Source organism: Oncorhynchus kisutch, linkage group LG17 (genome assembly GCF_002021735.2).
Source record: "Oncorhynchus kisutch isolate 150728-3 linkage group LG17, Okis_V2, whole genome shotgun sequence".
Classification (NCBI taxonomy): domain Eukaryota; kingdom Metazoa; phylum Chordata; class Actinopteri; order Salmoniformes; family Salmonidae; genus Oncorhynchus; species Oncorhynchus kisutch.
Window position 1 is genome coordinate 44,521,590 of NC_034190.2, and position 21,327 is coordinate 44,542,916.

The following is a 21,327-nucleotide window of genomic DNA, read 5'->3' on the forward strand; positions in this document are numbered from 1 at the left end:
AATAAGGCTGTAACGTAACAAAATGTGGTTAAAGGGAAGGGGTCTGAATACTTTCCGAATGCACTGTATATAAAAAAAATTAATTTAAATTTAATTGATGGTAGCCTCTGTGCAGGAATACAAGCACAGCCAGCACAGGCCCATATTTATGGATATTTATGGATTAAAATAATTTTCTTAATGTGATAGATAAATCAAATAATCAAAAAACCCATTGTGTTTCTCATAAAGTTTTAAACTAAAATTAAATGTTTTATGTAAATACATCTGTAGAAGGTGTTCTGGGCAAACAGAGTAAAATCCCTGTATTGTCGATTGAAATTGGTCACAACCAATACCAGTTTATGGTTCCTGACAAAATGAGAAAAGTATTTATGTTGATTAAAACTAAGAAAATTATATATTATATTCACAATTTCTGACATTTAATCCTAGGAAACATTTCCCTGTCTTAGGTCAGTTAGAATCATCACTTTATTTTAAGAATATAAAATGTCAGAATAATAGTAGAGAATGATTCTTTCATCACATTCCCAATGGGTCAGAAGTTTACATACACTCAATTAGTATTTGGTAGCATTGCCTTTAAATTGTTGACCCATTTGCGACCAAGCTTTAACTTGGTGATGTTTTGAGATTTTGCTTCAATATATCCACATAATTTTCCTCCCACATGATGTCATCTATTTTGTGAAGTGCACCTGTCCCTCCTGCAGCAAAGCACCCCCATGATGCTGCCACCCCCGTGCTTCATAGTTGGGATGGTGTTCTTCGGCTTGCAAGTCTCCTCCTTTTTCCTCCAAATATAACAATGGTCATTATGGCCAAACAGTTCTGTTTTGTTTCATCAGACCAGAGGACATTTCTCCAAAAAGTACGATCTTTGTCCCCATGTGCAGTTGCAAACCGTGTTTTTTTTATGGCGATTTAGGAGCAGTGGCTTCTTCCTTCCTGAGCGGCCTTTCAGGTTATTTCAATATAGGACTCGTTTTGCTGTGGATATAGATACTTTTTTAAACCTGTTTCCTCCAGCATCTTCACAAGGTCCTTTGCTGTTGTTCTGGGATTGATTTGCACTTTTCGCACCAAAGTACGTTCATCTCCAGGAGACAGAACGTGTCTCCTTTCTGAGCGGTATGATAGCTGCGTGGTCTCATGGTGTTTATACATGCGTATTATTGTTTAGCCTATCAGAAGCTTCTAAAGCCATGACTGTTACGTTCCCCAGTTTCTGTGTTGTGGTTTGTGTATTTGCATGTACAGCTGTATGTGTGTTCCGTTCAGAAGAGAGATCATTGCTGGGAGGTCATTGCTGAGAGAAAGCTCATTGCTGAGAGAAAGCTCATTGCTGAGAGAAAGCTCATTGCTGAGAGAGGAGGCTGATGGCTATGGGTTATATACTGTGTTGGTTATTCTCAGTGGGACGTCATTGCTGAAAGATGATTGCTGAGAGAGGAGGTTGATGGCTGAGGGTTATATCATGTTGGTTGTTGCGAACAGAGTTAGTATGTACTATGTTAGTTGTTGTTGGGAGCAGCTTTGGTATGTTCTGTGTTTGTTGCTTTGTCAGAGCTTATTTAATGTCCTGAGTTAGTTTTGTCTCAGGTTTTGTTGTGAAGTTTATTATTGTGTTTCATTTGTTCCCAGGGGGGAAGGGGAAGGCAATAGTGCTTAGGCAAGAGGCCCGCGGGCATACATATACCCATAGTATATTCACTGTCTTGGCACACTAGGTAAGACCTGGGCGGACCACCCTCTGTATTTTGGTTAGGGCACCAGGTGGTGCTAAATTAGGTGAGTAGTTGGTAGGCAGGTAAGGTAGGAGAGGGGGCTTTGAGATTTACTTTCTTTGCTTTGGTTCCGTCCAGCCCCTTTTCCCCATATTACCGTGTGACGGAATACATTACTTGTACCACTCTCTCTGCCTTTGTCATCCTTACTCATACCTACAGTCCCATACCTCTTTCACTTCATGGGGAGTTGAGTTGTAGCAGGGTGTTGCGTTCCCTCTTCACAGAGGCGTGCGTAACAATGACATCATTTTCTGGAATTTTCAAAGCTGTTTAAAGGCACAGTCAACTTAGTGTATGTAATCTTCTGACTCACTGGAATTGTGATACAGTAAAATATTCTGTCTGTAAACAATTGTTGGAAAAATGACTTGTGTCATGCACAAAGTAGATGTCCTCACCGACTTGCCAAAACTATAGTTTGTGAACAAGATACTTGTGGAGTGGTTGATAAATTAGTTTTAATGTCTCCAACCTAAGTGTATGTAAATTTCCGACTTCAAGTGTGTGTGTGTGTGTACATACACATATATGTATGTATGCTTAAAGGAACTCTCAATATCACCCTTGTATAAAAATTGGCACCAACCGTAAGTATCCAAGTGTGTTTGAGGGAAAACTTTGACATGGTTAGGGAATTGTATTGTGATATTTAAATCAGGAAACCTGTCTCCATTGGGGTGTTAGCTGACCAGAGTGGATGATAAGGACTTTATTGACTTGCATTAGGGCAATTCCACAATAATGGAATTACACGGAGACTCCGTTTTTTTTCACTTTAAAATGTATTGATTTCAAAATGTTACATTTTAACAAAAACACATTTACTGGAAGAACTGTGCAGATGCAAAGTTTGGTCATAGAATTACAGAAAAATCTCCCTCAATTTGTTATGTGACAAATCTCGGCTCCGAATTTAGTTTAAAATATATCTGCAGAAAGACTGGGTGTCAGCTATGACATGACACCTTGCATTTGAAAAAATCTCTTGGTTATTCAACTACAGTAAGTGAAGTGGATTTACACCTGGTAACATAATTATGGTAATGGGTTTACATCATGGGTCCCTGATCTGAATTAAACAGAAATGCATCATTAGGGATATGAATGTCTTTCTCTTCATGGTAATGTATCCTGAATAGGTACGCCAAGCAGTGATGTAGTGGTAAAAATAATATGTGGGTAAACTGTGCTCTAGTGTACTGTACTATACTTTACATTACTGTACAGTAGTGAACTGTGCTGTCTGTACTGAACTATACTGTACTATTATTTACGTTACTGTACAGTAGTGAACTGTGCTGTCCGGACCAGACCAAATCTGAACCAATCATGGACGTCTATGTTTGGGCCAAAATGAAGGCCCAAAACTCTACCTTGAAAGGACACTATTGACCTGTAAAAAGACTAACCAATATCTCAAACTGACCCTAACCATAACCTAATTTTTAACCAATTCTAAAATGAAATAGTGTTTTGCAGTCAGGAGTGTCTGTATAACCTTTTCCATGTTGAAATCAAGGCCGGTCCAGACCGGACCCAAAACCGACGTTGAAATCAAGGGCAGGGCGACTTCCCAAATGTCAACTACTTTTCGACGTCCGGTGTCGGAGCTCACTGAGTGGGGATGCTGGTTACAGTAAATGGAGAGGGTGGGGCTCATGGGTAGGTGTCAGTACGAGCTGGGAGAGGGGGCAGAGATAGGAAATTAGACAATGAGGAGGAGTCAGTGAATGTGTACAAATCTGGAACAGTAATGGTACAGGGAAACCCAAAACAGTTTCAGCTGGACTTTCACATTATCACAGATATAGCTCAGTACGATAAGCTCTCTCTTGAGAAAGATACTCCCACCCCGAGTGTGTCAGACCAGACCTCTTCACTAAACAACCCCACAGACGAGCAAGCCCAAACACCAATCTGCAAAAATATCCTCCATGTACAATGTAAAACACCAAATAATGCATGCAGAGAAGAATTAGACCGATACCTGCTAATTATCAAAATCCAGAAAAGAGAGGTTAAATTCTACAACCACCTAAAAGGAAACGATTCCCAAACCTTTCAGAACAAAGCCATCACCTACAGAAACATGAACCTGGAGAAGAGTCCCCTAAGCAAGCTGGTCCTGGGGCTCTGTTCACAAATACAAACAGACACCCACAGAGCCCCAGGAAAGCAACATTAGAATGCTACTTGGCCCTAAACAGAGAGTACACAGTGGCAGAATACCTGACCACTGTGACTGACCCAAACTGAAGGAAAGCTTTGACTATGTACAGACTCAGTGAGCATAGCCTTGCTATTGAGAAAAGCCACCGTAGGCAGTCCTGGCTCTCAAGAAAAGACAGGCTATGTGCACACTGCCCACAAAATGAGGTGGAAACTGAGCCGAACTTCCTAACCTCCTGCCAAATATATGACAATATTAGAGACACATATTTCCCACAGATTACACAGATCCACAAAGAAAAAAAACAAGTTTGATAAACTCCCATATCTACTGTGACCTGTTGCCACAAGAAAAGGGAAACCAGTGAAGAACAAACACCATTGTAAATACTAAATATGTTTATTTATTTTCCCTTTTGTACTTTCACTGTTTACACATCATTACAGCACTGTATATATACATAAATATGACATTTGAAATGTCTTTTTTCTTTTGGAACTTCTGTGAGTGTAATGTTTACTGCAAATTTGTATTGTTTATTATCTACTCACTTGCTTTGGCAATGTTAACATATGTTTCCCGTGGCAATAAAGCCCTTGAATTTAATCGAGAGAGAGAGAGAAGAGGGCATTTTAACGTAGCTCATACAGTGAGGATTGCTACAATAGAATAAGAAAAGTTCAAGTTTTCATTTTTTGGCTCAAGAGGTGAAGTGTTGAAGCAATAAAAAAAGCCCTCTGAGGGACATACTGGACATTGATTGCACTGTACAATCAAGTCAGGTCAAAATGTAATGTCAAACTTTATTCTTCCACTGGGAAATTTACTGTGCAGACAGGAACAGGATTAAACCTATATTATTATTTTAAAACAATAAAGATACACTTAACTGTGTGGGGGTCAGTGGCGATAATACCTCATTTATTGATCATGCACCATTCATCACTACCATTAGATCTGTTGTCTGGCCTTTGATCAGCAATGATCAATCTTCCCATGTTTAAAATATTGGAAGAATGATTACTTTTATCTCTACCAACATGTGCTTTTGTTATTGGGGAAATTAGCTAATTTGCCCACCATGTCCAGAGACCGCTCTCTGATGCCTGCCATTCCACGATTCGAGCCTCACAAGTGTGAGCTCATAGGAAGCGAGAGTCGGGGGGGAGATCAACAGACAACCTGGGAAGTCGTGACGTCTGGCCCATTCGATACTGAAGTCAGGGGATTTTTTTAGCAGGGGGAGCTACCCTGTAAAGACAGAGAAGCGACGAAGACATGATAACATCTAGTCAATGACAGGAAAGCGTCTGCAAAGATTTTTTTTAGAACTAAAACAAGAGACCACAGCCTGTCGTTTCCAACCGGAACAGATTAGTCATAGTGGGCAGAACAAACAAGGAAGTGGGCAGAGCCAAACACGAGCTAGCGAGATCCTTTGGCCTATGCACTACTCGTGTACAATAACTCAACTCGGCTTTGCACTCCTAGACATCGTGATTTTGTCTAACTTTGTCAAAGGGTAAAGTCTACAAAACTTAGTCCACTCTGTTCATAACATATTCTAGTTTTGGGAAAATAATATTGGATTGAGATCAATTGTTTAATTAATCGATGAGAAGACTTGCAGAATCCAGGCCAAACTCCATCTCCTTTCAACTTCTCCCACTGCCGGCCTTCCTCTCACTACCATATGTGGTAGTGAGAGGAAACACCAAGCGGATGCTTCATATTTATACATCCAGTGAAATGTCTGTCTCATTGTTCTATCTGTGGTGTCCGCTTCACGAAGAATAACCCTTCCTCCTTTCTCTGGTGGTGACTTTATTAATACAGGTGGCAGTGAGTGAGTCGGAACGAGTCAACGTAGCCAGCTAGCTTCGCCGCCAGATAAGTTGATATAACTTTGCAAGCTATGAATATCACTCGACGGTTCATAAGCAAGTAGATTAGCTAGCTTGCTCATTTGCTATCTATCTAAAGTAATTATAAGGGTACTGTAGCACTGAGATATTGGTAGATCGTTAGCATGCTAGTGCAACCACACATCAGCAGGTAGGTAGCTAGCATTAGCGAACTATTAAGGAAGCCACTGTTTCCATCTTAACTGAGGATTTCACGGCGGAAAAATTTGAATTGTTATCAGTGAATCCGCGCTTTCAAACCAAATCAGAAAAATGTGGTCGAATCCTCAGAACCAGAACCAACCGGCGTTTCCGAACCATCAACAACAGCAAGTGCCAAATCTGAACTCTGCTCCCTTTCCTCCGTTTTTCGCCAAACCACACAACCCTCTTCAAATAAAAAAGAATGCCATAACTGACGACTACAAAGTTACAAATCAAGTCCTTGGTATGGGCATCAATGGGAAAGTATTGGAAATATTCCAAAAAGGAAGTGGAGATAAATACGCTCTGAAGGTAAATACATGTTTTGTGTATCACTCGACTTGAAACAATGTTGTGTTATTCTTTTTATTTGAGACTACCAAGTGAAACTGTCTAAAGTGGTCAAGAAAGTGGAACCATTTTACATTTTGAGGAAGGGTGCTTCTATAGCCCTGCATACTTGTAAACAATTGAGTATGAGTATATTTACCGTCCCACTGATGAATGATCAATTATGGTAGTGCACTTCCATGTGCAATGGCAGAAATATTATTTTGACAGCAAAAACGCAAATTAATTCCTTAAGACATACCCACACTTTTCAAAGCACATTCCATTTCCAGACTGGAAGTTGAATAAGTTAATAAATCTCACTTGCAACTTTGTTACCATATAATGTTTTCAATGTGATTTGTACTTGTATTTATTATGGATCCACATTAACTGCTGTTTTGCTTCAGTCCCTGCTGTTCCATAAGGTATTTTAAAATATTTAAAAAATCTGATTTTACTGCTTGCATCAGTTACTTGATGTGGAATCGAGTTCCATATAGCCATGGCTCTATTTAGTACTGTGTGATATGGATGATTTGAAGCACAATAGGTTCCTTTTTTTTTCTTTTTTTAATTTGGGGTGAAAAATCTGTTTACTCATAAGAGAGCAGACGAGAGTCCCACCAATACCCAGTTAGTCTCTTGTGGGTGCTACTTTCTCTCTGAGGCCCTGACTATACACTAGAAATCCTATGATTCAAATCTAACCATCAGGGCTGTTGATAGAGCAAATCATTGCTTTTCTGATTGCATTACGGTCAGCCTCTCCTCTCATTTTAAAATGGGTGAACTTTCTGATCTTGTTTGAATATGTCTGCATTTAGGCCTCCTCTGTATCTATTCTGACATTGTTTTTTAAATACTCAAAAATGAAAGCAATGATTCTAACACATTATCATATCTATAGGCCTATTTATGTAACAGTTATATTCAAGGCTAAACTTAAACCGTTTGTCTCCACAGATTTTTATAAGAGGTTTCCAGGAAACATTTTTAGAAAAGGGACAATATTTTTTAAATACTGTACACCAAAATTGTTTGTTTTTTCAAATCAGAAATTAAGTAACTGATATGCCACTAATTTGTTTGCTTCACTCACTGCGTTGTTGTAAGCGTCCACTATAACTCCTTTGTTCATAGTCAACCCTAAGATCTTCTAGATCCCTCAAATTCAACCATGGACCTCGAAGTCAGTTCCACCTGCGTTTTTTCAACCGTGGACCTTGAAGTCAGTTCCACTGCGTAAAAAAAAAAAAAATTGCCTTCTAATTAGGGGCTGATTTAGACCTGGGACACCAGGTGGGTGCAATAATTATCAGGTAGAACAGAAAACCAGCAGGCTTCAGACCTTGTCGGGGAAGAGTTGAATACCCCTGTTCTAGATCATTGACAGACTTGAAATAGACAATGTCCCATGCTGTTTTCTAGATCTCTCAGATAAGCCTTAACCAATAACAGCATCCCACCCCCTCCTGTCTCCTTTCACCTCACACACTCTTCCTCTGATGTCACAGATACACTCTTCCTCCTTTCATTACTCCTCAGTGCAGTGTTTCTGCCTGCAAGCCCCAGTGTTAGTAGGCAGGCAGAGATCATTGACAATGGATCACTTCCTGATAGTGCCTCAGTCTGCTCCTCTGGGATCTATTAGTCAGCCCTAATGCATGTGTCCTCCTCCTGGACACCTGCTGTATTTGGGGGACCAGGGTTGCAGCTTTGGAATGCTGAGCACAGCTTGACTTTGAAGTGGAGATGAGTGTGAGGATGATGTGTATATGCATTTATACCACAGTAGGGCTGGGCGATATGGCCAAAATATTATATCACTGTATTTATAAAAAAAAAATGGACTGTATGACGGTATAGTTTAGTTTTTGAATAATAAAAGTTCATTTGCTTTATGAGTAGTGAGTGATCCTAGGGTGGCAACACATACATTCTAAGTGATTTCAATGAGTCTTTCTCCATTCTGATTGGTTTATACTGATTCAATTCAACTTCAACCAAAACAATATCAGCACTTTCATAACTTCTGTTTCCTGCACTCAATTGCAGTGGTGGAAAAAAGTACCCAATTGTCATACTTGAGTAAAGATACGTTAATTGAAAATGACTCAAGTAAAAGTGAGTCACCCAGTAAAATACTACTTGAGTAAAAGTATAGAAATATTTAGCTTTAAATATACTTATGTGTCAAAAGTAAAACATAGAAACCATTTCAAATTTCTTATATTAAGCAAACCAGATGACACCATTTTCTTGTTTAAAAAAAACAACATTTATGGATAGCCAGGGGCACACCAACACTCGGACATAATTTACAAACAAACCATTTGTGTTTAGTGAGTCCTCCAGATCAGAGGCAGTAGATGACCAGGGATGTTCTCTTGACAAGTGCATGAATTGGACCATTTTCCTGTCCTGCTAAGCATTCAAAATGTAACGAGTACTTTTAGGTGTCAGAGAAAATGTATGGAGTAAAAAGTACAGTATTGTCTTTAGGAATATAGGAAGTAAAAGTTGTCAATAAAAGTAAAGTACAAGACACGAAGAACAAAATTACTTAAGTAGTACTTGAAAGTATTTCTACTTAAGTACTTTACACCACTGCTCAATTGAGGTCATTTCCACACTGCCATGTAGGGCTGCACGATATGGGCAAATAATCTAGGACTTATTTTTAGCCAAATGTTGTAATTGCGATTTTTGACTTTTGAATTAGAGCAAAACTGTTGGAATCATGGAAATATAATTACTATTCTAATTCTACAGTTAGAATATAATAGTGGGCACATTGAATACAGTGTTTGAGATGATGACAAATGAAAATGCCAGGGAGTTATTGTGACAGGGTAAGAACTGAAGTGTTGATAAGTGTTTCCTAGGGGACCCTTTAAGAGAACATGCAATGTTGCCAAAGCTTATCTACTTCATGTAGCTTACATATTCTTTCTTTGCATATTCCTCTTTGATTTAGAAGATACTGTTGCACAAACAACATGCTGATTTAGGGCTACACCATCACTGGTATTATCAGGCTGTATTAGCTAGCTACGTTTGCTTTTACTCAGTACATTTATTAGCATTAGCAGCTAACAATTAGCATTTCACAAGATTTAGGGTTTTTAAGATTGAACTTTCTAAGAAAAGACAAACTACCTGGTTGCTGATGTAAGAAACACAAACTAATAGTTTCATTATAGATTGCCAGTAGATTTATATTAAGGCATATCAAATGCGCTCCTTGAGTGACAGGGGGCGTGGCTAGGTCTGTGTGGAAAGTGGTGCAGAGAGAGATGACTCAAGTAGCAAAGTAAACTATAAAAATTGACATTACACATGGCGTATCACATTTAACAAACCAAACATTCAAATACCGGTATATAATGTAAAGTAAAAACCCAAACCAGTCCCTGCATCAATACCGGTATAACGCCCAGCCCTATACCACAGCATTGTTGACTACTCGTTTCTAGAAGGGCATTCTAGAATGGGCATTAAAACCAGATAATGGACAGTTGGAAAATAAATCAGGACACCTTGCAATCTTGAAACAATATGCACCTACACATGCAGACAGTACTTGCTACAAAGTTACAGAAAGCTAAACCAATAACTACACAAACAGAATTGAATACATTGTAAATGCAGTACCAAAAATGCAAAACTAAGCTAGCTAGCTAGCTGATTTGTTTTTGGAGAGAAATTTTGTTTTGGGAGCATCTAATGATGAACATGAATTTCTCCAGTCCCTACTGCTGCAGTCATGACACAAGTGGCACTAAGCTGTCATCCTCCCACATGTTTCTAGTTTTGACCAGCGATTTATTTTTAATAAAAAAAAAACTTTTCAGCAACAGATTTAAAAACATTCGGTTGTCATATTGGCAGGTTTGTTAGTAACAAAGTATTTAGCTAGCTTCTAGCCTAATGTTTGATATGCAATGCGATCTCCTCGTAAGGAACAGTGTTGCGTGTCCTGATGATAAGGCAAAATTTTCTAGTTATGCCATGCAAAATTGGGCATCATTAGTTCACTTTTTATTGATGTATCCAAATGAATGTCAATAGAAAATGCAGCTACTTTGCTGTTATTCTGGCTGCGGTGGTCGTTACTGTTTTAGACGTAGCTAGTTGGCTAGCAATTAAGCAAAGGATAAGAATGTTGCAAGCGAGCATGGCAACGGAACATATAGAACGAACAACTGGGTCGCCAACCATAAATCTAGAACTAATCGAACAAACAGGGTCGCGTGTCTAGCAACCAAAACATGCGGAAGTATGATTTTGCTTATAGAATGAAAATATCAACCTACATTTCTTTCCTACTGTGCTTTACTATTGTTTTATTTGCCAACTGTGGTATAAGCAGGATAAACACCTCCGTTCTGTACATTACCTTGGAAATATGAACTCCGCAAAGGGACGAGGTGCTGTGTTGTCCATATTTTCCAAATAAATATACAGGACGTCACCGTTTATCCCGTACTCATCGATCACCCTTTAGCAGCTTGTAATGCTATATTGTGTCCGTGGCTTTGGCTCTGTGTCAGGCCACTTAAGCTTATATACAGTAGATGGGCTTCATTGATCAGTGGTTTGTTGATCCAGTGTATTTTACACATTAGGAGGAATTATACAACAAAAGATGTCATTCTTCCTGGCAAATACTATTATTTGAAGGTTTGAAGAAACCAAGACTGAACTCTTTGGACTGAATGCCTAGTGTCACGTCTGGAGGAAACCTGGCACCATCCCTATGGTGAAGCATGGTGATGGCAGCATCATGCTGCAGGGACTGGGAGACTAGTCAGGATAGAGGGGAAAGATGAACAGGGAAAAGTACAAAGAGATCCAGAGTGCTCAGGACCTCGGACTGGGGTGAAGGTTCATCTTCCATCAGTACAACGACCCTAAACACACAGCCAGGACAACGCAGGAGTGGCTTCAGGACAAGTCTCTGAATGTCCTTGAGCTGCCCAGCCAGAGCTCGGACTTGAACCCAATCAAACATCTCTGCAGAGACCTGAAAACAGCTGTGCAGGGATGTTCCCCATCCAACCTGACAGTGGATCTGCAGAGAAGAATGGGAGAAACTCCAAAAATTAAGGTGTGCCAAGCTTGTAGGGAAAGGGAAGAAACTTGAGGCTGTAATTTCTGCCAAAGGGTTTTCAACAAAGTACTGAGTAAAGGGTTTGAATGCATACAGTTGAAGTCGGAAGTTTACATACACTTAGGTTGGAGTCATTAAAACTAGTTTTTCAACCACTCCACAAATTTCTTGTTAACAAACTATAGTTTTTAATTTCCCCACAATTGTTTACAGACGTATTATTTCACTCATAACTCACTGTATCACAATTCCAGTGGGTCAGAAGTTTACATACACTAAGTTGACTGCCTTTAAACAGCTTGGAAAATTCCAGAAAATGAAGTCATGGCTTTAGAAGCTTCTGATAGGCTAATATATATCATTTGAGTCAATTGGAGGTGTACCTGTGGATGTATTTCCAGACCTACCTTCAAACTCAGTGCCTCTTTGGTTGACATCATGGGAAAATCAAAAGAAATCAGCCAATACCTCAGAATTTTTTGTAGACCTTCACAATTCTGGTTCATCCTTGGGAGCAATTTCCAAATGCCTGAAGGTACCTCGTTCATCTGTACAAACAATAGTACACAAGTATAAACACCATGGGACCATGCAGCCGTCATACCGCTCACGAAGGCGATACGTTATGTCTCCTAGAGATGAACGAACTTTGGTGTGAAAAGTGCAAATCAGTCCCAGAACCAAGCAAAGGACTTTGTGAAGATGCTGGGGGAAACGGGTACAAAAGTATCTATATCCACAGTAAAACGAGTCCTATATCGACATAACCTGAAAGGCCGCTCCGCAAGGACGAAGCGACTGCTCCAAAACCGCCATTAAAAAAAGCCAGACTACGGTTCGCAACTGCACATGGTGACAAAGATCGTACTTTTTGGAGAAATGTCCTCTGGTCTGATGAAACAAAAATAGAACTGTTTGGCCATAATGACCATCATTGGGTTTGGAGGAAAAAGGGGGTGGCTTGCAAGCCGAAAAACACCATCCCAACCTTGAAGCACGGGAGTGTCGGCATCATGTTGTGAGGGTGCTTTGCTGCAGGAGGCACGGGTGCACTTTACAAAATAGATGGCTTCATAAGGGAGGAAAATTACGTGGATATATTGAACGACCCCAAGCATACACAAATCCAGATAGCAGATGTTCTGAAAGAGCTGCAAAACCTGGACCCGTACAAATCAGCTGGGCTTGACAATCTGGACCCTCTATTCCTGAAACTATCCGCCGCCATTGTCGCAACCCCTATTACCAGCCTGTACAACCTCTCTTTCATATCGTCTGAGATCCCCAAGGATTGGAAAGCTGCCGCAGTCATCCCCCTCTTCAAAGGGAGAGACACCCTGGACCTAAACTGTTACAGACCTATATCCATCCTGCCCTGCCTATCTAAGGTCTTCGAAAGCCAAGTCAACAAACAGGTCACTGACCATCTCGAATCCCACCGTACCTTCTCCGCTGTGCAATCCGGTTTCCAAGCCGGTCACGGGTGCACCTCAGCCACACTCAAGGTACTAAACGATATCATAACCGCCATCGATAAAAGACAGTACTGTGCAGCCGACCTTGCCAAGGCTTTCGACTCTGTCAATCACCATATTCTTATCGGCAGACTCAGTAGCCTCGGTTTTTCGGATGACTGCCTTGCCTGGTTCACCAATTACTTTGCAGACAGAGTTCAGTGTGTCAAATCGGAGGGCATGCTGTCCGGTCCTCTGGCAGTCTCTATGGGGGTGCCACAGGGTTCAATTCTCGGGCCGACTCTTTTCTCTGTATATATCAATGATGTTGCTCTTGCTGCGGGCGATTCCCTGATCCACCTCTACGCAGACGACACCATTCTATATACTTCCGGCCCGTCCTTGGACACTGTGCTATCTAACCTCCAAACGAGCTTCAATGCCATACAACACTCCTTCCGTGGCCTCCAACTGCTCTTAAACGCTAGTAAAACCAAATGCATGCTTTTCAACCGATCGCTGCCTGCACCCGCATGCCCGACTAGCATCACCACCCTGGATGGTTCCGACCTTAAATATGTGGACATCTATAAGTACCTAGGTGTCTGGCTAGACTGTAAACTCTCCTTCCAGACTCATATCAAACATCTCCAATCGAAAATCAAATCAAGAGTCGGCTTTCTATTCCGCAACAAAGCGTCCTTCACTCACGCCGCCAAACTTACCCTAGTAAAACTGACTATCCTACCGATCCTCGACTTTGGCGACGTCATCTACAAAATTGCTTCCAACACTCTACTCAGCAAACTGGATGCAGTTTATCACAGTGCCATCCGCTTTGTCACTAAAGCACCTTATACCACCCACCACTGCGACTTGTATGCTCTAGTCGGCTGGCCCTCGCTACATATTCGTCGCCAGACCCACTGGCTCCAGGTCATCTACAAGTCCATGCTAGGTAAAGCTCCGCCTTATCTCAGTTCACTGGTCACGATGGCAACACCCATCCGTAGCACGCGCTCCAGCAGGTGTATCTCACTGATCATCCCTAAAGCCAACACCTCATTTGGCCGCCTTTCGTTCCAGTACTCTGCTGCCTGTGACTGGAACGAATTGCAAAAATCGCTGAAGTTGGAGACTTTTATCTCCCTCACCAACTTCAAACATCTGCTATCTGAGCAGCTAACCGATCGCTGCAGCTGTACATAGTCTATTGGTAAATAGCCCACCCATTTTCACCTACCTCATCCCCATACTGTTCTTATTTATTTACTTTTCTGCTCTTTTGCACACCAATATCTCTACCTGTACATGACCATCTGATCATTTATCACCCCAGTGTTAATCTGCCAAATTGTAATTATTCGCCTACCTCCACATGCCTTTTTGCACACAATGTATATAGACTCCCCTTTTTTTTCTACTGTGTTATTGACTTGTTAATTGTTTACTCCATGTGTAACTCTGTGTTGTCTGTTCACACTGCTATGCTTTATCTTGGCCAGGTCGCAGTTGCAAATGAGAACTTGTTCTCAACTAGCCTACCTGGTTAAATAAAGGTGAAATAAAAAAATAAAAATTCTTCCAAAGTTGTGGCAAAATGGCTTAAGGACCACAAAGTCAAGGTATTGGAGTGGCCCTCACAAAGCCCTGATCTCAATCCTATAGAAAATGTGTGGGCAGAACTGAAAAAGCTCTGTCAGGAGGAATGGGCTAAAATTCCCCCAACTTATTGTGGAAGGCTACCCAAAATGTTGAACCCAAGTTAAACAATTTAAAGGCAATGCTACCAAATACTAATTGAGTGTATGTAAACTTCTGACCCACTGGGAATGTGATGAAAGAATTACAAGCTGAAATAAATAAATATCTCTATTCTGACATTTCACATTCTTAAAATAGTGGTGATCCTAACTGTCCTAAGACAGGGAATTTTTACTGGGATAAAATGGCAGGAATTGTGAAAAACTGAGTTTAGATGTATTTGTCTGAGGTGTATGCAACTGTATTTAAACTGTATTTAAATATGATTTTTCAGTCGTTTTTAATTTTTTTTAAATTAATTTCTTAATACATTTGCAAAAATGTCAAAACCTCTTTGCTCTTTCATTATGGGGTGTTTGTGTGTTGAAGAGTTTAAAAAAAAATCCATTTAAGAATAAGGCAAATGTAATGTAGCAGGATCTTGAATACATTTTTCAATCATTTCCCATCCCAAAAAATCTTTACTTTCTGGACTAAATCAGGAGTTCTTCAGAGGTATAAAAAAAAAATATGACAAAACACAATGTTGAGGTGAAGACCCCTGCAAACTAATATAAACTTTTTTTTAAAAATATTTTGTTTTGGAAAAATTATTTACCTTCTATAAATTGAAGAAACATTGCTTTGTGTCTTGTAATTCCTCTACCAAAAATAGTTTTCTCTCCATGAGGAGGGAGGATAATGAAAGTTATCAGATGTGACAAGGTAAAGGTAGACCTGCCAATATAAAGGAGGAGGGGTACACGTGCATCAGGGCTGATAATAGATCCCAGACGGAGGAAATATCAGGGGAGGTTTTCAATGATCTTTGCCTGCCGGCTAACACTTCCTAAAAGAAGGAATAGTCTATTTGTTTTGTTTTTATGAAATATTAAGTGATTTAAACTCATAATTCTGTTACCAAATCGGAATTGGCTACAATGGGGAAATCATAGTAGTCACAATCCACAGTTGGGGCACCTTCTACTGTCCTCCCTTCCACTGGCATACTGTTATGTTCAGCTAAGAACTGTTTTCTTTCTGTCATCTGTTGGTCAAAGCAAGACTGTGAAAACAGTCTGGACAACCCCTTTACTCTCCTCTCTGCCGTCTGCTGTCTCCTCTCTCTCTCTCCAGTTAATGTCACCTCTCCCGGCTCTTACTGACTCCTACCATGATACCTTCAACCGATCCTCTTTCAATTTACTGTAACAAGTAAAAAAAAAAAAGTGTTTAGATGAGAAGTTGGGGAATTGCTCATAAATATTAATTTTGGGGGTGGGTGATCACAACACTTTCTCTAAAGTATTTTTACCAGAATTCCAATGGCACTAATTAAATTATGTGCACCGCAAGCAAATATGGCTCTGGGCCCGGTTTCCCAATAGCGATGAAACTTAAGCTTACAAGTGTTTTTTTATCTTTCTTACCACGGCCAAAGATACTTTTGCTAAGTGTGTTGTTGAGGCATGTGTTGATACTGATAGGTTCAAAAGAATGGCAGCGGTGCTCTCTGGTCAGCTTTCTCCTTTCAAATAATACCTTAACATTTAGAATTATTCTGAAATACTGACGACAGATCAGCTCCTGGAGAGAGATTATCACCTATGGCTGTAAATATTGAGCAGCTTATCTAATGCTTACCCTATAATGCACTAAATTAATATTTGGCACATCATTGCGCACATGTTAGGTGTATGACCCAATTGAAGACATTCCTGTTGTAAAATTGACGTGGCACTGAGTAGCTTCGTTCATCATGAAATATATTAAGGCCAAAAATGTGACAGTAGCTAAATACAACTCAACTGAATGAACATGAAATTTGCCCCCGCTGACAAAATGTAGTCAGTTATCGGCGGTCATGGAGAGACAGATATCACTGTTATTCTTCTATGTTTAGCAGAGATCTTCTCTTTATAAAGTGATGCAGGAGGGCAAAAAGCTTCTAGCAACGTGGCTGTTCTATGAGTGGTTTGAGGCTGGTGTTAGAATATGAGAGTTTAAGTGCAGCGTTAATAACATTGGTTTTAGTAAGCCCCTCGGATATTTTAACGATGCTCCTATGTAGGTTCTAACGATATTTTTATTTTTTATTTAACTAGGCAAGTCAGTTAAGAACACATGTTTTATTTACAATGACTGCCTAACAATGAACTTAGCCTTTAAATGTTTTTGGGAATGCGGGCCCAGGACAGTTGGCTCACAGGGGTAAGGCACCAAGTTCCTGACATCTATTTCCACTTGCGGTGTAAGTTTGAAATCCCCCAATTGCACGCAAAACATTTTTTTGAAACGTGGACCAATGGTGTAAAAATACTTTCAAGTACTTCTGAAGTAGTTTTTTGGGGTATCTGTACTTAACTATTTTGATTTTTGGCAACTTTTACTTTGCTAAAGAAAAATTTTTACTTTTTACTTCATACATTTTCCCTGACACCCAAATGTACTTCACACACTTATCAAGAGAACATCCCTGGTCATCCCTACTGCCTCTGATCTGGTGGACTCACTAAACACACACGCTTAATTTGTGCCCGTGGCTATCCACCTAATAAAAAAAATCAAAATTAAAACACGGAAGTACGGAAATGTGCCTTACTGGCTTTTGAAAATTGTGTAACGTCTAGTCAAGGAAACACCATGTAAAATATATTGGCACACTCCATTTACCAGGACCATTGCCAAATAAGGCACGCTGTCACTTGCTTTTATAGTAAGCCTTGAGGTGGCACCACCCAGCACATCTAGAAGGGAGTGTATTTCATACAGTACCCCTCCCTTGAGATTACTTTTAAGGCATTTCATTTATATAAATAAATGTAATACTTCTAAGGACCCGTGGACACCCTGACAGTAGTAGAGAAGAGTTCAATACAGTACGTTATACTGTACTCTACAGTACTTTCTGTATACTTTATATCTGGTTTTAGTCATTTAAGTTTACACTGAAAATGTTTTACCATACCGAAATTGTTTTCCCACCCCACAATACAGTAAAGAAAGTAGAGTACAGAACAGTACTGTATAATGTATTGTACTGTACTGAACTCTACTCAACTACTGTCAGAGTGTCTGTGGGTCCTTTAAAGTATTACATTAATTTATATACATTTTCTTCTTCAGTTTTCAAAGGTCTTAAAAAATTTGACCAATAGCCTCCCAAGTTGCGCAGCGGTCTAAGGCTCTACATTGCAGTGCTTGAGGTATCATTACAGATCCGGGGCTGATCCTGGGCTGTGTTGCAGCCTGCCGCAGATATTTAAGAGTTTTTGGATAATGTGGTCGCATAAAAACTGAAGGAGATTTTACTGTAATTCTGTTACCAAACTTTCCATTTGGACAGTTCATCCAGTAAATGTGTTTTTGTGAACTTGTCTGTCTAAATTGTACAAAGAAGTCATTGTGCATAGAGATTGTGTGGTTTGTTAAACTTTTTGAAATCAGTGTTTTTGTTTGGCATACATTTTTTTGAAAGTGAAAAATCTTAATCAAATTGTAGTTCCGTCCCACTGGAATCACTTTATCATTAAAACTGACTGGGCTAGTAGCGTTCTCCCTGATAAAAGTTGTGATGATCACATCCTGCTGTCGTGACGATGCTTAGGTGGTCCATAGACGTGTGTGTGTGTGTGTGTGTGTGTGTGTGTGCGCATGCGCGCGCGTATGTGTGGTTGGTGTGTGTCATGCTGAGGCAATGGTTGTGGCAGCTGTACGGCGCCCCTTCTTCCCGTGAATACTGAATGACGTCAGGGAGTGACTCATGTTTGCTGATGTGGAAGTGGGTAGGCTACACTCAGTAAGCAGGGTCAGGAGGACATAACATCGCTGACACCTTGCGCCTTAAACCTCCGACATAGATTAAGTGCTATTTATTCATATTAATGCTGGTTCCCCTGTTCAAATTCAGTTGGCCTACTCTTTAGTTGCTCTGGATTTCTGCATGTTTGGTTTAGTGCATTTATTTACATTGAGATGATATCAGGAGTCAACTGTACTGGGTATTTCCAAATGTATACAATACTTTAATGAGGAGAACATCTTATCTGTCTCTGTGTGTGTTGGGCATTTCCATGTAAAGTACCTATGAGCACCAATGTGAAGTTCATGGGAGCATGTCAAATGAAAGCGAAGAGTTTAAATGTTTTTGTTGTTGAAATGAAAGTATATATACATTTTATTACCATTTGCCATCCTAACAATTAGGAATAAGCAAAGAGTTTGATTTCTGGTCAAACAGATGGAAAAGGGATTTTGGACATCTACCAGAAATAGTCTTTTAAAAGCTATATATGTAAAAACACAATATTGAAGTGAAGACCCTAATATCAGCACTTTTATATTTAGGTTGGTAGAAATGATTTGCCTTCTCTAAGTTTAAGAAACATTGCCTTGTGCCTTGTAATTCCGTTACAAAAAACCTTTTTCAAATGTTACTTTACAACCTTATTCCAAATGTATTAAATCTTCACAATACCCCATAATGACAAGGCAAAAGCAGGTTTTTAGAAATATCACATTTACATAAGTATTCAGACCCTTAACTCAGTACTTTTTTAAGCACCTTTGGCAGCGATTATATCCTTGAGTTTTCTTGGGTTTGACGCTACAAGCTTGGCACTCCTGTATTTGGGGAGTTTCTCCCATTCTTCTCTGCATATCCTCTCAAGCTCTGTCAGGTTGAATTGGGAGTGTCACTGCACAGCTATTTTCAGGTTATAGAACTGTTGGTTGGTGAACCATCGCCCCAGTCTGAGGTCCTGAGCACTCTGGAGTAGGTTTTCATCAAGGATCTTTCTGTACTTTGCTTCGTTCTTCCAGACGTGACTCTTGGCATTCAGGCCTGATGGTCTGATAGTCCTTTAGTTGCCATTTGGCAAACTCCAAGCGGCTGTCATGTGTCTTTTACTGAGGAGTGGCTTCAGTCTGACACTCTACCATAAAGCCCTGATTGGTGGAGTGCTGCAGAGATGGTTGTCCTTCTGGTCACTTCCCAGCCCAAGACCCTTCTCCTCCGATTGCTCAGTTTGACCAAGAGGACAGCTCAAATTATTTTTTTATAAATTAGCAAACATTTCTAGAAACCTGTTTGCTTTTGTCATTATGGAGTATTGTGTGTAGATTGAGGACTTTTTATTCTATTTAATCCATTTTAGAATAAGGCTTTTAATGTGGAAAAGGGTAAGTGGTCTGAATACTTTCCGAATGCACTGTATCTTTAAGATATTGAGGGACAATAATGGAAATTCACAGAAGTAACAAGTAAAAGTAAACGTACCAATTAGTTGTCGTGTTTTTACTGATATTAAATTTGTTTATATGAATTATTAAGTGAATAAATCTCGTAATTCTGTTACCAGAATTGCTACAATTTAATTGACTCCAATGGGAAATCATAGTAGTCTCAAACCACTTTTGGGTCACCTGCTACTGTCGTTTCATGATCAACAACTCATGGTGTGGTTGTAGGAATGTACAAACCCTTAAGAATTTCTGTTCCCTTGACCTGGAATACTTCGCAATCAAATGCTGACCCCATTATCTCCTAAGACAATTCACAGCTGTTTGTCATGTCTGTGTACATTGTCCCACAATCCAACACCACGCTGGCACTCAAGGAATTACACACGGGACTTGGAACAAATTGAAAACAGCATATCCCAAGGCTGTATTCGTTGTACTTTAATAAAGGACGTTTTAGGAAAATTCTCCCTAAATTCCACCAACACATCTCTTGCTTCACCCGCTGGACCATTGTTATTCTCCTTACCGAGACCGGTACAAACCCCTCCTTTGCTTTATGAGTAGTGAGTGACCCTACGGAGGCAACACATACATTCTAAGTGATTTCAATGGGTCTTTCTCCATTCTGTTTCATCCTGTTGGGCTGTATCACCGCCTGGTAAGGCAACTGCTCCGCCCACAACCGTAAGGCTATCATCCAGAAGGCAAGGTCAGTACAGGTGCATCAAAGCAGGGACCGAGAGACTGAAAAACAGCTTCTATCTCAAGGCCATCAGACTGTTAAACAGCCACCACTAACATTGAGTGGCTGCTGCCATGCATGTAAAAAATGTTTCACTATCTACTTTAAACAATGCCACTTAATATAATGTTTACATACCCTACGTTACTCATCTCATATGTATATACTGTACTCGATACCATCTACTACATCTTGCCTATGCCGTTCTGTACCATCACTCATTCATATATCTTTATTTACATATTCTTCATCCCTTTACCCTTGTAAAGGGTAACTGTTGTGAAATTGTTAGGTTAGATTACTCGTTGGTTATTACTGCATTGTCGGAACTAGAAGCACAAGCATTTCGCTACACTCGCATTAACATCTGCTAACCATGTGTATGTGTCAAATACAATTTGATTTGATTTGGTATTGGGCTGTATAGTTTGCTCTAACTCAGTATATTTATTAGCTAGCTAGCCAGCTAACTATCAATTTGCATTAGCAGCGAACAAGAGTTAGCTAAACCTTGCTAAGAAAAAACAAACTAGATTTTTGCAGATGTAAGAGAAACAAACTAGTAGTGTAATTCTAGAACACATGTGGAGTTATATTAAGAAGCAAAGTGGAAACAACGTCATTGTC

The 21,327-nt window shown here is 39.9% G+C and overlaps 1 protein-coding gene across 1 annotated transcript in view; it reads left to right on the forward strand.

The window, feature by feature from the left end:
- The first annotated feature begins 5,374 nt into the window (after positions 1–5,374).
- Positions 5,375–21,327, forward strand: part of LOC109907733 (MAP kinase-activated protein kinase 2) — a 38,303-nt gene continuing 22,350 nt past the window's right edge. Inside the window, exon 1 of the mRNA XM_020505898.2 lies at positions 5,375–6,383. Coding sequence (XP_020361487.1) covers positions 6,141–6,383 — 243 coding nt within the window. The 5' untranslated portion in view covers positions 5,375–6,140. The remainder of the gene's footprint in view (positions 6,384–21,327) is intronic.